We start from the raw sequence: 17,053 nt of genomic DNA, 5'->3' as shown, positions 1-17,053 counted from the left end.
TACACTGAATGTATTTGTGATTTAAGAATGATTTTAATTGTCCCCATGGTCCCAGGAGTTCTCACACTGAGTGTATTTGTGATTTCCAGGAGCCTTCCTGTTCCCCTTCATCATCATGTTGCTGCTGGTCGGGCTGCCGATGATGTTCCTGGAACTCGCCTTTGGTCAGTTTGCTGCACTCGGGCCAGCAGGCATCTTTGACCGCATCTGTCCTCTCTTCTACGGTAAGTTGGTGTGAACAGTGTTCCAAGTTAAAGCTTCGCTCGTCATGCCGAAGACCCGGTGTTAAGCTCATTTCTGGTGTCCCCTGCCGTGATATTGCTGGAATATTGCTAAAAGCGACGTAAAATCAAACTCAATCACTCCAAGTTAAACCATGAATGTCAGGGGGTCCTTCAGGGATTGAAACCTGAATGACCACCCCTGATGTAAGTTTTTTGACCTTGCAAAGAAAGTAATAATCAGGGATACCCTGGAAATGATTACCTATGAGAGAAAATCTCCCCTGGTCCAAAAGCAATCAGATTTTTTGGTGTGTAATGAGATTTTGCTAATTTTCAGAGATATTTCATATTCACCCAGTGTGGAAACTGTATTTGATTTTTGGTACTTGTGACTCAAATAATGTTGCAAGTAATGTTACTAGACTATATAGATATATCCTTGGATATCCTATTTTCAAACATTAATTATTCCACTGCGAGTACATGTATTAGCATTAGTATTAACCAAAAATTACAATCGACTTACATTTCTGTTCTACTTTAAGAGAAATCACACAAATATTTGTGTATTTCTGTTCGGGGCGGTCGGGTAGCCTAGTGGTTAAAGCGTTCGCTCATCATGCCGAAGACCCGGGTTGGATTCCTGACATGGGTACAATGTGTGAAGCCCATTTCTGGTGTCCCCCGCCATGATATTGCTGGAATATTGCTAAAAGCGGCGTAAAACCATACTCAGTCAGTCAGTCAGTATTTCTGTTCATTGTCGACTTGATGGGGAATTATTCGCGAGGGCAATTATAGATCGTTTAGGAGGCATGTTTACCACCATCAGCTGTTCATTTCGTTGGCATGCAGGAGACAACAATCTGCAGTTATCAAATTACGACAATGTGTGTTTAGATCGTAATTCAATATATTTCGAGTGATGACAGTAAATTGCGACTGTTGTAAATGGTATTACAGTTTGTTGGCACAAAATATATTACGGTATTTACATTCCAGAGCTTTCGTCAATTTCGCCGTCTTATTTCCGTCTGAAGTGTGTACCATATCAGAAGCCGGGTCTCTGATCCTATCAAATGAAATCTTATCAATATGCACTTTTCATTGAATTTGAAGTGACAGTTCATTATACAATGACTATTGCTCCAGGTTCACCCTCTTGTTTAATTAGCCAGAGGGGGCGCCGCGATTCGCTGTGCAGAGTTGCGTCCCTTAGGCACGCCAGAAACCTATGATTGTGGGTTCGAATCCCGGTTCGCCCCGATTATGTTTCTAGGTTTGTCAGCACCATACCCGTGCTCGTGGGTTTTACCGAAATTGGTAAACGTCTGAGACCTGCATCACTTCTGGCTTTCCTTCCACATTAAGCTGACACGCCGTGATGTGACTGGAATACTGTTAAAAGCGGCGTTAAACCAAACTCACTCACTCACTAATTAGCCAGAATTAAGTCATTTATTTCACACATGTGCAGCAGGCAGAAAATGTTTACAGGTAACCGGAAGTTACTAAGACTTGACATTCATCATGTTTGCGTTACATTTGAATGACTAAGTAACAGTTTTCTATTTTTATGGACAAATTTGGAAGCAAACGTATCGAAGCATATTCTAAAAAATCTAAATCCAACTTGCTGTTGGGCCACTAGATCAAAATTTGTAATTCACGCACGGTGGCCATTCTTGCATGAGGGTACGTTCATGAAAACTCTTCCACCGGTGCCGTCACCGGCAAGGCGAATCTCATCTTAATTGCAATCATTTCTGATCTGCAGTTCATAGATTATTATGGAGAAAGAGTTGTATGTATATTCATATAGTTTTTTGTTTTGCTGTCATTACAAAATCGAAATTTGCTCGTGTTTTGAAACTTTACCTGTGATTGCCTTTTTTTCTCTTGATTTCTGCACGGATGCACATACATGAAGATCATCGTCTTTGATTTCTGCTAGGATTTAAGTCTTAAAAAAATATGTTTAATGACTTGGATTTGTAGATCACGGAGTAAGATTTTCGTGCTACCAAAGTGTTTAGCTTGTAAAAACAAACACTTGTTTGCCAATCGGGGATAAAAAAAATGTTGCCCACTCCACCATTGTCAGCTGATACAAAGCTCCATGCAGTGATATAGGAATCAGTTGTGCACAGTAAAAGATAGCATGCAATGTTGCGAGCATGCAAATCGCTGTTTCGATTGACAACATTTGACTATTGAATAAACTAGCGTGGAAGTTTTTTATTGACATTTTAAGGTACCGTAGATAAATTTATTCAAGCAATACAACATTTTTTATTTTTGTAGGTGAAAATGAGTGTTAATGCAGATAAAACTACTGAAAGATCTACGCGATTTTCAATCGCGCTGATTGAATGTTGATGCGATATCTACGACAACTATGCGAGAATATCGCGGAATCGCGGCCTAAGTCAATCCCTGCAAAATACTGATGTGGTTATGGTTCAATGGTGGTAGGGGACCGCCTTCGTGGTCGAGTGGTAGAGCGTCTGCCCGGAGAGTGGAAGGTCTGGGGTTCGATCTCCGACCGTGTCATACCAAAAGACGTTAGAAGATGGTACTTGTTGTTACCCTGTCTTGCGCTCGGCATTAAGGGGCTAAAACAAGGACTGGTCAGCTCGGAGTCAGTATACTGTGTCTGAGTGGGGTATTCATGTTAAACTGCCGCATGGTATCTCAGTGAGCTAGCACTAAAAATCGGCATCAGTCCGGACTAGTACAAACAGCCACACACACAAATACACGTGCATGCACGTCGCTATATAAGTGCAAGAATCTTGGACGCGACGTTAAACCCCATTTCACCTCACCTCACCTCAATTGTGGAAGTATTTTCTGGGTTAATCGGATAGATGTAACTCATTGCTTTCAAGTCTTATTCCTGCTCTCTTTTCTTAAGTGGATTATATTGGTTAACATGTATTGGAATAGAAAATCAGTCTTGTTCGTTTGCGAGACGAGTACATTATTGTAACATTATTGCCAGTAGGTCTGTCGATTGCAATGAAAGAGATATCATGGTTATGCAACCGTGGAAACAGCTTTGTTGGAATATGGCTGGTGCGCTTTGTGATTTGTCAGTTCACATTCAGTAATCGTGTAATTCTGTTGAAAATATGTTCACCAAATAAATACTGTAAATCTTGAAACTAATGCGAGCATTCATATTTAGTCGCATTTTGGGCTTGGGGCCAGCAGTTGCATTTTTTTGGAGACATCTTCATTTCAAGATTTACAGTTATAGTGATGTTACGTACTCACGTATCTAATGAGATGGTGTGTTGTATGTTGGCAGGTCTGGGCTATGGCATGGTGGCTGTATCGTCCCTCGTGTCGTTGTACTACACAGTCATCATTGCCTGGGCAGTGCTGTACATGTTCACGTCCTTCACCTCGGAGCTGCCATGGCAGAGATGTCATTCACCCTGGAAGACGAAGGGTAAGTAAGAACTGCTGGCAATGTGTGTCAACCCTGTCGGGACAATGTGTGTCAACCCTGATGGGACAATGTGTGTCAACCCTGTGGGGACAATGTGTGTCAACCTCAGGGGACGTCGTGTGTTAAAACTGTGGGGACAATGTGTGTCAACCCTGATGGGACAATGTGTGTAAACCCTGATGGGACAATGTGTGTCAACCTCAGGGGACGTTGTGTGTTAAAACTGTGGGGACAATGTGTGTCAACCCTGATGGGACAATGTGTGTCAACCTCAGGGGACGTTGTGTGTTAAAACTGTGGGGACAATGTGTGTCAACTCTGATGGGACAATGTGTGTCAACCTCAGGGGACGTTGTGTGTTAAAACTGTGGGGACAATGTGTGTCATCCCTGATGGGACAATGTGTGTTAACCTCAGGGGACGTCGTGTGTTAAAACTGTGAGGACACACAGGAAGAACCTGAGAATCATTGTCAAGAACCACCACTAGCAATGGGCCGTTCTTCCGTTTGTAATTTCAACGATCCCGTGGTTATTCATGTGCATTACAAAGTCGTTCTTCTCTAACCTTCACCTAAAGGGAGGTCGGCTTCATTGAAAGGCGACTAACGGGATCAGGTGGTCAGGCTCACTGACTTGGTTGATGCATGTCATCGATCCCAATTGCGTGGATCGATGCTCATGATATTAATCACTGGATTGTCTGGTCCAGACTCGATTATTTACAGACCACTGTCATATAGCTGTAATATTGCTGAGTGCGGCGTTAAACAACAAACCAACCAACCAATCATGTCATACATAGATGACTGCCTCATGAATCACCAAGAAAGACAATTACTTCTTCAGTATTGGGATTTTACGATGAATCGATTCTGCACAAATGATTGATCATTTAATTAAAGAGAATTCGGTTTTAAGTGTCTGATATTTACTTGCTGTCATTAAAGTCATTCCAAAGGGCACATCTTCTGGTATGAGACTAACATGTGGTCCATGTTTCAGACTGCTATTCCTACACGGATGCTGATGACTGTATGAACAACAATGGGTCTGTTTACTTTGAGAGCCACTGCTACAATTCTTCGTATGCTGCGGATAACAATATAACTGCACAGGTCAATGTTACATCAAGGCATGCACCAGCCCAGGACTTCTTCGAGTGAGTTAATTAGTATAATCAAGTGTGAATACAACTTTTATTTACCTTGATAGTGAACATAAGATATAAAAATGATGCTCGTTATTCTCGAGACAAAGTACCTTTGATAGCCAATTGTTATAGTTGTTGAAAATGTGACCAAATGATTTAGAGTAATGGGTTATGTCAGAATGATTAGCATTCCTGAAAGTGGGACGAGGACGGTTAACTCATGTACTTGAGTTGGGTGGGTCCTGAGTAGGACCTGGGTACCCACAGGACTAACCCTGGTTAGTCACGTGATATACTGTTTAACGATAACAACAATAAAACGCCATTGTTACGCGACTAGTCATTAATGTTCACCTTTCTTTCTGACTACGCACACATTCCTTCTGACTTTCAGATGATTAAGTAAAGACTGCTTGAAAATAGTATTGTCAATGCTGGCATGATATTCAGTTTGTGTTATCAACAAGAGTGCTTTGTATAATCATGTCTGCTCTGTTACAGGAATAACATCCTCTCTATAACAGACAGCATAGCCGATCTCGGAACAGTGAAATGGCAGATAGCCCTGTGTCTACTGTTTGCGTGGACGCTTACCTTCCTGGCTTTAAGTCGAGGCGTGAAGTCTGTTGGAAAGGTTGGTGGTTGAGATCAGTCAGAATTTGGGCAGGGACTATTTTCAGGTGTGTGAGCAAGTGTTTACAGTAGCAAGTCTGGGCCAGACAATGTAGTGATTGATATTATTAGCAGTGACCCACGCTGTTAGGGAACGATGACACGCAATCAGCCAAGTCACTGAGCCTAAACAGCAGATCTTTACATGGTGCACACTACAAGAATAGGTTTCTGGGGACCAATTAATTCTTCCCCAAGTTCCACTGAGAGAAACTAGAAGCTGACAGCTGGTTAAAAAATCTTACATCAAGGCAATATTTTTTATGTAAGAAAATTATGAATCTGCTCACCCTTTAAAAAAAGTTAACATGTTTTAATAAAAATATTCAAAAGCATTATTTAGTTGTTTTTTCCAACTGTAAATTTACCTGTTCACCTCAATAGTGATTGTGCATTAAAATATGTACTCACCAAAATGGTAAACATCTAAGACCTGCATCACATCAGAATTTCCTCCCACACCAAGCTGATATGCTGTAAAACAACCGCAATACTGTTTGAAGCTGTGAAAAATAAACTCACTCAATCACTGCGGATTTGAGAGAATATAACAATTCTATGTATTCTGTGCTTGGGTCTTGTGTTGTTTCTAATCCATTGTGGGGTAATTGTGGTTGTCTAAGGTGCCACAATTTCACTGTGCAGAATTGCGTCCCTTGAGCATGCCATTGTGGGTTTGAATCACAGTGTTCATGGGTTTTGGTAAATGTCTGAGACCGCATCACTTCAGGCTATCCTCCAGCAATAAGCTGACACCCACTGATATAACTGGAATATTGTTCAAAGCATCATTGTGGCGGTCAGGTAGCCTAGAGGTTAAAGCGTTTGCTCGTCACGCTGAAGACTCGGGTTCGATCCCTTACATGGGTACAATGTGTGAAGCCCATTTCTGGTGTCCCCCACCGTGATATTGCTGGAATATTGCTAAAAGCGGCGTAAAACCATACTCACTTACTCAATCACTCACTCAATCAATCAATCAATCAATCAATCAATCAATCAATCAATCAATCAATCAATCAATCACTCAATCACTCACTCACTCACTCACTCACTCACTCACTCACTCACTCACTCACTCACTCACTCACTCTGACCCATTGTTGTATTTGCAGGTGGTGTATTTCACAGCCCTCTTTCCCTATGTGGTTCTGACAATCCTGTTCTTCCGTGGAGTCACCCTGGAAGGTGCACAAGATGGCATTATATATTACCTCACACCTGACTTTGAAAAACTCAAGCTAGCAAAGGTAATTAGTCTTTGCCTGATAAAAGCACATTGTTTGCCTTCATTTCAGTTGCCTGCCTTATCACAGCCTACACGATGAGGCTGGATGTTGTAATTGATATCTTTTCCCACCAAAACTGTGCTTGCTCCGAAGCAGCCGGCCACATATGTAGCAGACGACACTATCAAAGAGTCAAGCATATCACCGATTTTTACTGAAGAATGTAATATTTCTTTCAAAAATAGGTTTGATTCTTTGATATTTGATAAGAAATTAGGCCTTGTTAGGCTTATGCTGAGAGATTTGATGCATTGTGACATTGACAAGACACCATCATCCTCAGTTTCATAAAGACACCAGAGACTGATGATTACCGCTAGACTGTCATTTTTTTATCTGAGCTTTAACTACTTGGAATTACACATTTTTTCAGTTTTTGTGTTTTTTGTTTTGTTTTGTTTTGTTTTTGCATCAACAAAACAAATAGTAACAAATTTGGATAAGAAATGGAAACATTTCCTGAGACTTAGTTCTGAGTTTTAGTTTTTTGTTTGTAATTCCAGACATGGGTGGATGCTGCGGTGCAGATTTTCTTTGCTTTGAGTCCTGCCTGGGGCGGTCTGATCACTCTATCCAGCTACAATAAGTTCCACAACGACTGCTTTAAGTAAGTATATGTATGAAGGACATCAAAGAAAGTCTTTTGGGTTGATGGTGACAGATGATGCTGAGTCGTTGACCTATGGAAATGATGATTAATTAAATGTATTTGTGTGAAATTCTGTTACATGGTTAAAATGCCTAAAGTTTGACAATTTCCGGGGTGGTTGGGTAGCCGAGTAGCTAATGCGGTTGCTTGTCACGCCGAAAACCCAAGTTCAATTCCTCACATGGATACAATGTGTGAAGCTAATTTCTGGTGTCCCCCCGCCGTGATATTGCTGGAATAGTGCTAAAAGCAGCGTAAAACCATACTCACACACCCACTCAAATAATTTCCAATAATCATGTTATGTGTTGTAGATCATCACAATAATTACCAGTAACTGTGTCTTAATTGTCGTCGTCTTATTGTTGCAGCAGGATGCTTTGTTCTAAGACAAAAAAAAATTTCATTTTTTCAGGGATACTCTGATTGTATCTATAGGAAATATCTGCACAAGTATATTTGCTGGCTTTGTTATTTTTGCCATTGTGGGCTATCTGGCAAATGAGCTGAAAATGCCAGTAGACAAGGTTGTTGAGCAAGGTACGTACCCACTGGACCTAATGCTTTTCATATCCTTCAGATGTTTAGTAGAACTGGATGCAACTTGATCAGCTGTATAAATATACTACACAAAAGATAACCCATTACTGAGCATAACTCAGAAACCGTTAAATATTTCTCTACGAAACTTTGCATGTCTATCAGACTCATGCTGAACTGATGCCTTTTGCTATTTAGGAATTTTTAGAATTTTTTATGTTTTACGTTTCCATGGCAACAAGTTAGACTCGGGTTCTATAAGGGTGGTGTTCATTTCCGGAGCGTAACTCAAAAACCATTAAATACTTTCTTACAAAACTTTGCATGTCTACCAGGCACATACTGAACTGGTGCCATTTTATATTAAGGAGTTTTTGAAATGTGTATTTTAGAATTTCCATTGCAGCTATTTTGACATGGGCTAAGAGAAATGTTGGGTCAGTAACCTGGTTTGGGACCATAACTTGTTAAAATGGGCGGGGGATATAGATGACTTCGTCGACTATACGCTTGTGTTATAGGATGTGCTATCATATTTGTGGCCAGCTTGTGTTTCCAAGCTACATGATCCACTCACACTTTCATTATGACAAGTGAACAGTGAAGTATTCTTGCCATGTTTGGATCTTCTACTTCTATTCTCACCCAGCATGGTATAAAGTCTTTTATTACCTATAATGTTACAAATATAAATTGTATGTGCACTGGTGTAAATATTACTTCAGCGCACCAGTGTATTGTTTACGTCATGTAGACAGCATTGTTGGCGTCCTTTGAATCTTATTGTGACGTAAGGTCAGAAACGATATAACAGCTGAAGATTGTTCATGTCGTTCGACAATTGTTCTAAGAAGGCACTCATGATCACTGCTTTTTTTTCTAAAGGGGAGCTCAAAAGAAATAATAAATGATGGGTAATAAAGAAATTAAAAAGAGTTTTTCGAAAATTGTGTATGAATTCATGTATTACTCTCTCGCTCGGGAAATACAAAAGAAATTGACAATCGTTTTGTAGAATCACTATGACACATAATAATATAATAATCTCTCTTTGTCCTAGGTAGATTCAGTTCATATGAAATTGACCTAAGTCGTAAATGAGATGGATCGTTGATCAGTGTCCAGCCTCATTTATTTGAAGACTGCCATGATTTAGCTGAAATATCACTGACAGCAACATCAAACAACATAACTCACTCACCAACTCACTAATGTTGGCCCTGTTTTGTTCCAGGTCCGGGGTTGGCCTTCATTGTGTTCCCAGATGTGGTGACGCGGCTCCCCATCTCACCCCTTTGGTCGTTCCTGTTCTTTTTCATGTTGATCACACTGGGTATGGGAAGTGAGGTAAGGAACATCACACCAGCACAACTCTATTGAACATCACGGGCGGTCGGGTAGCCTAGTGGTTAAAGCGTTCGCTCGTCACGCCGAAGACCCGGGTTTGATTCCCGACATGGGTACAATGTGTGAAGCCCATTTCTGGTGTCCCCCGCCATGATATTGCTGGAATATTGCTAAAAGCCGCGTAAAACCAAACTCACTCACTCACTCACTCACTCACTCACTCACTCACTCACTCACTCACTCACTCACTCACTTTTGAACATTACAGCTCTCTTTTTGTGTGTGTATGTGTTACAAATCCATAAAAAGAACTTGAAATTATAGAAGTCCATTTTGGTAATCCATAATTGATGCATCTGTCTACAAAGGTACATGCATGTTTCAGTTTGCTTTGTTGGAGACTATAATGACGGCTGTCCAGGACACATATCCACCTCTGCGACAGAAGAAGACCTGGGTTGTGCTTGTTGTGAGCATCTGCGGCTTCCTTGGTGGGCTTGTTATATGCACAGAGGTGAGATACAATTTCAGTAACCCCCGTGGGGATTCCAGGTAGAATAGGACCCCAGTGACCTAAGCTGGTCGTGATAGGTGACTTCACTGATCAGAGACCGGTGGGGTAGCCTAGTGGTTAAAGCGTTCGCTCATCACGCCGAAGGCCCGGGTTCAATTCCCCACATGGGTGCAGTTTGTGAAGCCCATTTGTGATGTCCCTAGCCGTGATACTGCTGGAATATTGCTGGAAGCGGCATTAGACTTTACTCACTCACTCATCATTGATCAGGTTGTCATGCTGAGTGGCTTAGGTGATAGTGACGTTTGCTGAGTGCGGCGTTAAACATGTTAAACAACAAACAAAACGATGCCAGGATGGTAATGATGACCATACTCCTCCCTTTCAGGGTGGAATGTACATCTTGCTGTTAATGGATACGTATGCTGCCAGCTGGTCTGTTTTCTTCATGGCTATCCTTGAGTGCGTCATCGTATCATGGATATATGGTATGTCTTCATTACTCCATACTTGGTTTCTATTTTGATTCGGTTATTACATTTTTCATTGGGTAACCAATAATTTTTCACTCATCTATTCATCATCCTACTGGGTTTTTCCCAAAATGAGCTAACATTTTAAGATTTCAAGAAGAAAAAAATGTTTTAGATGTATATAAAGGTTCTAACTAAAGGCTTGACTCGGACAGTAAATTAGCTCGTAATTGTGTTTCGGAAATCAGCATCGTTGTACGCATGCTGAAACAGCTTCATTGGGTATTTAGGCATGCTGTTTTTATAGATTTGAGTTTTTCATTTAATGCATGCATTTCTGTACGCAAATTATGAAAGTAATTGGGTTTTGAATATTGGGGGAGGGGGGGGCTATTTTCTGCAAATACACAGCTTATCTCTAGCTCTGGTTATGTCATCGTTGTTAGTACCGTATTCGACGTAATAAGCGCCCAGGGCGCTCTCAAAACTAGAAATAGGGGGCTCTTATTAGAATATTATTTTGGTGAAAAAAACCCGGAGTTGTGAGATAAATTTCTTGGTTTATGCTGACAGCCTGAAATGTTTATGTATTAATTGCCCATAATTTAGGGTGGATATAACACACGAGTGCGTATTATTCGCGAAAAAATAAGTCTTGTGTACATTGATCAATCGGAAGGGGTGCCAATTGGGATTGTTCACTAGCCAATATATTAGCAAATATCGCCATGGGCGTTTATTAGAGCGGGGCGCTTATTACGTCGAATACGGTATTCTCATTTCCTTGACAACTCAACCTATTAAACACCAGTTTTACAGAGGCTTGATTACTTAAGGGGAGGGGCTGGGCTGTTTGATAAAGCATGTACTGATGTAGGTCAGCATGCTTGTCTAAATTGATCAGGGACAAGTGCCGTTTCCATTAGAGCTGAGTATCGCCTGGTATCTTGGGATACAATTTATATCACAATACAGACTGACGATTCTACTGGTATCACGATACACCTCTTCCTTGTGTTCTGCATCCGTGAAGATCCGGGGTAGAATAGGTCTTCAGCAACCCATGCTTACCGTGAAAGGCAACTAACCGGATCGGGTGGTTAGGCTCGCTGACTTGGTTGATGTCATTGTGTGGATCGATGCTTATGATGTCAATCACTGGATTGTCTGGTCCAGACTTGATCATTTACAGACCGCTGTCATATAGCTGGAATATTGCTGAGTGCGGCGTTAAACAACAAACCAAACCCAAACCTTGTGTTCTGCCATGCTTACAGGTGGCGCTATGCTACTTCTGCCATTATGGGAGGTAATTCTATTAGTTCATGTTGTAATTACAGCGTATCACAATCTCACGAACTGACGATTCAAGTATCGTGTGCACCTAAGTATCGATGATATCGTAGGCATCGGGTGAACCGTTACAGCCCAAGTATCCATGCTAGATACTAGACTAGATTGCGGCTGATGTCAACGAGCAACACTGATCAACCCACACCTTCATATCTTGCTGATGTAACATCCAACTCAATCACATAGACTGATGCTGCAATGTATACTCTTAACGCAACTTTCTCTCATTTCTTCCAGGATGTGACAGATTCCTCCAAGATATTCAACAGATGATTGGCGTTAGAAGTCGTCACTGGCACAACTTCTTCAAACTTTTCTGGAAATTCCTGACTCCAGGAACACTAATTGTAAGAAGATATATTTTTGATCAACAGACATTAACCGTGTGCTTTGCATCAAAGTCATCTTCTGTTTGTTGTTATTTGCTAGTTTTTAAGAAGATTGCCAGAAGGTTCATGTCATTGGCCACTGACAAGAAAACTAATACCCTCCTATTTGTGAGCATTTATTCATGTTAAACTGCGGCATGGGAGTGGGCTGGCACTGTAAAATCGGCATTAGTTCAGACTAGTACAACCAGACACGCACACACAGACGTCACTATGTAAGTGCAATAATCTTAGACGCGACGTTAGACCCTATTTCCCTTCACCTCACCACAAGTATTAGGTCCCATCACCCATTAACATTCACATCTATGTGACGGTCAGGGTCCTGTTCCGCAAAGCAGTTGTGACCGCTCCGTATCTAGTGGAAGACGTCCGCCCGGAGAGTGGAATGTCCAGGGTTCAATCCCCGGCCGCGTCATACCAAAAGACGTTAAAAGATAGTACTTGTTGTTACCCTGTCTGGCGCTCGGCATTAAGGGGCTATAACAAGGACTGGTCGGCTCGCAGTCAGTATACTGTGTCTGAGTGGGGTATCCATGCTAAGCTGCGGCATGGTATCTCAGTCAGCATCAGCATCAGTCAATATATGAGAAAGAGTAGGGGGGGGGGCAGTTTTCATATGTATTTCCAATCATGTGGGTCATCTAAGATGGCATGAGTTGCATCCTTTATTATCATGAGTTCCAATCCCAGTTAGTCTTGATCATGTTTCTTGGTTTGTCAGCACCATACCCATATTTGTGGATTTCACCAAAGTGATAAACATCTAAGACTTTGGTCACTTTGGGCTTGCTCCAAAGCTGACATGCCCTGATATAACAGCAATTTTTTAACTTATCCTGCATTACATATTGCACATTGCTCTTTCTGACCAAGTCCTAACTGGAAATGAATGACAATCTATCAAGCGTCTTCAGTGACTCTTCGTCAACATGACCTTCGTGAATCTGGTGTTGGTAGACTCTCCCCCCATATGTCATTAGTCTCTTTGCGGTGTTAAACTAAACTCTCACACAATCACGTGGAAACAAACTGTGTGACTGAGAGACCTATACTAGGGTCCTGTAAAAGACACTACAGACATATCTGACCCTCGTTTCTCTCCGTAGTTCCTGCTGTTCTTCAACTGGATTCAGTATACTCCGATCAAGTACGGCAAGAAGCGGTATCCCGTGTGGGCTGATGGTGTGGGCTGGGTGTTGGCCTTTATACCAGTGCTGCTCATTCTAGGAATGAGTATACATAAAGTTCTCAGCGCTCCCTCAGACATGACACTGCTGGAGGTAAGTGCTTGAACTCATGAGTTGAATGGCGACTAAACGGCTGAATGGATAGGCTAGTGACTTGGTAATCGTATGTCATTGTCAGCGGGGCGTCGTTCACAATATCATTCCCTGGCTCAGAGATAAATCTTGGCCACTTTATTATGGGATGTAAGCAATATCATTGCAGATTCCTCCAAAATTATCATTTTAACAGGAATATTCATTCACAAATACTGTTGTGTATCTTTGGTTTGTAATGTGTGGCCAGCGGACATAAATAATCTCCAAGGATACATATAATATTTAATAATATAATCTCATTTATGATTGCATGTAAAGAAGTGTTATTTATAACAAATGTTATATTGGGGATAACACTTAGCTAGTAATGTACAGATTCTAGTACTTTTTGGGGTGTTATTTCATTTATTAGTTTGTTTTTTCTATTTAATGTGTACGCATGCAATTATGGACATTTCACAGAAAGCTCTCCTTTGTATTGCGGGATATTGCTAAAAGTGGAGAGAAAACATACTAGCTTTTAAAGCAAACATGTTCATACAACAAATATAACTTTTGTGCTTTTTGGTTCATTCACAGAAAATCCGACACTTGTTAAAAGCAACACCAGAGTGGAAACCAGCTCATAAACTGCCAGAAATTGATATAATGGATACTGAGGAAAAGGGAAAGACAATTACCAACCCTGGATTCAATGGCAATGCCAGTCCATTTGAAACAAGGATATAGTCAGTGACGACACTGATGAAATCCTTTGACTATCTATCACCTAATTATGTCAGCCAAAGGGAGACAACTCATCTAGCATTCCACAACGCAGGACTGACAATGTACATTGTTCTAAGTGAACAACAGCCACACTTAATCCTGCATATGTCCAATGCTGCGTCATTCCCACAATCTCGTCTAGAATAGTCAACCAAGAAATGAGTTTAAGAATTGTCAACCGTCTCCTTTGGCTGGTAAACTGTTGTTGACTTTGTTCGACTACGCCAACGAGGGCCATTCCTCGGCGTAGTTTTGCTAGGATGCTTGGGGTGGAAGTTATGCTTCTTCTTGAGCTAAGTGCCTGGGTAGGTGACTCAACATATTGCTGCAGGCGCCGATTGAGTGGAATTTTTTCAACTTTTGACCCTTCTTAAAAATCATCCACAAGTCGAAGCATTTCAAGCCACTGTTTAAAGCACAGGACACGATTATGTTGGAAGTTTGCCCATTATGGTTGTTTATATTCCGTGGCCAGTCATCATGAAGCTACCATATCATCATCATCATCAGAGGTTGTTATTGGTCTGACTGTCAGGGAGTGTTGGAACTGGGCTGGCTTAACGATGTATGGCTGTCTGTATGTGTCATTGTTACACCAACACTGTGGGTTCATCAGTTAGTAAGTGTTGCTGACATATATTTACGATTGGTCAACAAACTGAGGTTTCAGGGACTAGTAGTGGGACGATGCACCGATGCATTGGTAGATCGCAATTTTTTACTTTTCGATACATGTATCGATCATAGTCGCACACAAAGTCAAAAGTAGCGAGTCTTACCTTTTATGTTTGCTTTTATAACTGTTACACCAAACACTAATTAGTAGTGAAAGCGTAAATATTTTCATCCACTGCGCAATTCTTGACACTGCCAACTGTAAATCGTCAGTGTGCCAGGTATTTCGCCATCCTTTGAAAAAGATGGCTTACTCACCACAAATAATAGCACATGCAAGTAACGTGATAAGTATCGGATTGTGACCAAGCTATTGTGATACGTATTGGATTGCACGGTTAGCGTATCATCCGAGCCCGAGCATGGACTCTACTTTGATAAGTCTGATGGTGCCAATTTATATTTACGAATATCTTATAGTGAATATAGGATCCTAGTCCAGTAGTCCTGTTACCATGTCATGCTTATGAAGTAGTTGCATAATGAAATCTGTAACATGAATCTTGCATTTAGACTTGAGAAAAGTGTGCTCTATTTTGGGATGTTTTCTGGGGTTGGCGTATTGGCACATCAATCATATTACAATATATAACAATAGAGAGACCTGTTTTGCGATACATATTGCAATACGTATTGAGCCCAAATTATATATATTTGTACTGTTCAAAAGGTACTTCTTTTTTCAATAATCCAGACTCCAGACTTCGAAATGGGTAGTATGGATAAACAAGACTAAATATTACGTCATCAATATGGACTGTTAATCTAAACAGCATAAAATTGTTCATATAATTATTTGTTGATTCTTCTGTGACTGTTTTAAAAAATATTGATACACAAGTGTATTGCGATACGTGTATTGCTGACGGCTGTATTGCAACATATTGACATACTAGTTGTATTGCACACCCGTATTTACCATTACAACATTACTATGTTGTAGCATCCTTATGGTTCATTGGGAAAGCCAAGTGGAATTCCCACACCCAGCCAGGATTCAAATTCCTTACATGGGTGCAGTATGTACAGTGTGTAGTCCCTCATAATAAAGGTGGGGGGCATGGGTGGCCCAGTCGTCTAAGGTGCCGCGATTCGCTGTGCAGAGTTGCGTCCCTTGGGCATGCCAGAAACCTATGTTTGTGGGTTCGAATCCCGGTTCGCCCCGATTATGTTTCTAGGTTTGTAAGCACCATACCCGTGCTCGTTGGTTTCACCGAAGTGGTAAACGTCTGAGACCTGCATCACTTTGGGCTTTCCTCCCACATTAAGCTGACACGCCGCGATATAACTGGAATACTGTTAAAAGCAGCGTTAAACCCAACTCACTCACTCCCTTTGTGTCATCATACCCCAACAGCGTGGATCTTGTTCATGTGGTCAACACTCAGTTATTTACAGGCCGTCATCGTAGAGCTGGAATTTTGCTGAGTTTGCATTTAACAAAATTAAACAACCTACTGCCATCCTTAAACAATCAGTTACCACAAAACATGTTATGCTAATGAGGTATTATGCAAGATAATTCAGCTTTGTTTGTATGTGTATATGCGTGATACAAAGTGTCAGCTCAAAATCTCCAACCGGTATTGTCAAAAGTGATTATTCCTGTGTGCTACATTACCTGTTTAGTTTAACTTAAACTTAGGAGGAGGGAGAGTAAATTTTGACCAATCAGAGACATTGTCTTGTGATGCCTCAGTATGTTGACCAATCAAATTTATTGTCACATGACCCTTTGAGGCAGCTACTCCTTTGCTTTTGTATTATCAGTTGTTGCAGATGGTTGATTTGTTAGAGGTTACTCATTTCTTTTATTTAAGTGTTGTGTGTTGCTAGCTATGTATTGCTATCCAATCTTATATCTTTTGTATTTAAGTTTGTTATATTTTGTTTCCAATTACTGGGTCTCGTTTCATCTTAAAATCACCGAGGCCGAAAAAAGAAATCAGCAGCACCCGGTGACATTTATCATTTATGAGCAAACTCGGATCTGAATTGCCAGGAAAATACTCTATCATTTGTTTACCAGGACAATTTCCTCGATAAAGAAACTTTTTTCTATCTAACTTACAAGTCACTTGTACAGGATTGTATAAAAACATTGTGATGTTTTCATTCGAAACTGTTTGGGGTAATATGTTAGTCTTTTCGAAATACATGGTAACTCATGAGCAGGTTTTTTGATGATCGAGGACAATGCATAATGTGCATGAATACAGTGGTTGAGGGATGGACACATTCATAAGGCTAAGAAAGAAATAGTCT

The 17,053-nt window shown here is 40.9% G+C and overlaps 1 protein-coding gene across 5 annotated transcripts in view; it reads left to right on the top strand.

Moving 5' to 3' along the window:
* The window catches only part of LOC124143969 (sodium- and chloride-dependent glycine transporter 1-like), a 112,330-nt gene extending 96,369 nt beyond the window's left edge, over positions 1-15,961 (top strand). For 4 of the 5 annotated variants that reach the window (XM_048386693.1, XM_046513160.2, XM_046513159.2 and 1 more), the window contains 13 exons: positions 90-224; positions 3,538-3,681; positions 4,686-4,842; positions 5,335-5,467; positions 6,621-6,755; positions 7,298-7,401; positions 7,859-7,983; positions 9,218-9,330; positions 9,716-9,844; positions 10,233-10,332; positions 11,908-12,017; positions 13,169-13,342; positions 13,925-15,959. In XM_048386693.1, coding sequence (XP_048242650.1) covers positions 90-224; positions 3,538-3,681; positions 4,686-4,842; positions 5,335-5,467; positions 6,621-6,755; positions 7,298-7,401; positions 7,859-7,983; positions 9,218-9,330; positions 9,716-9,844; positions 10,233-10,332; positions 11,908-12,017; positions 13,169-13,342; positions 13,925-14,074 — 1,709 coding nt within the window. In that variant the 3' untranslated portion in view covers positions 14,075-15,959. Of the gene's footprint in view, positions 1-89; positions 225-3,537; positions 3,682-4,685; positions 4,843-5,334; positions 5,468-6,620; positions 6,756-7,297; positions 7,402-7,858; positions 7,984-9,217; positions 9,331-9,715; positions 9,845-10,232; positions 10,333-11,907; positions 12,018-13,168; positions 13,343-13,924 lie in introns of all 5 variants that reach the window. The other variant, XM_046513158.2, reaches the window with a different exon arrangement.
* Positions 15,962-17,053: the final 1,092 nt, after the last annotated feature.

This window comes from Haliotis rufescens, unplaced genomic scaffold (assembly GCF_023055435.1).
Source record: "Haliotis rufescens isolate VD_foot unplaced genomic scaffold, xgHalRufe1.0.p SCAF_6, whole genome shotgun sequence".
NCBI classification, from domain to species: domain Eukaryota; kingdom Metazoa; phylum Mollusca; class Gastropoda; order Lepetellida; family Haliotidae; genus Haliotis; species Haliotis rufescens.
Note: the sequence above shows the minus strand (reverse complement) of the source record. Positions and strands in the feature narration are given on the sequence as shown.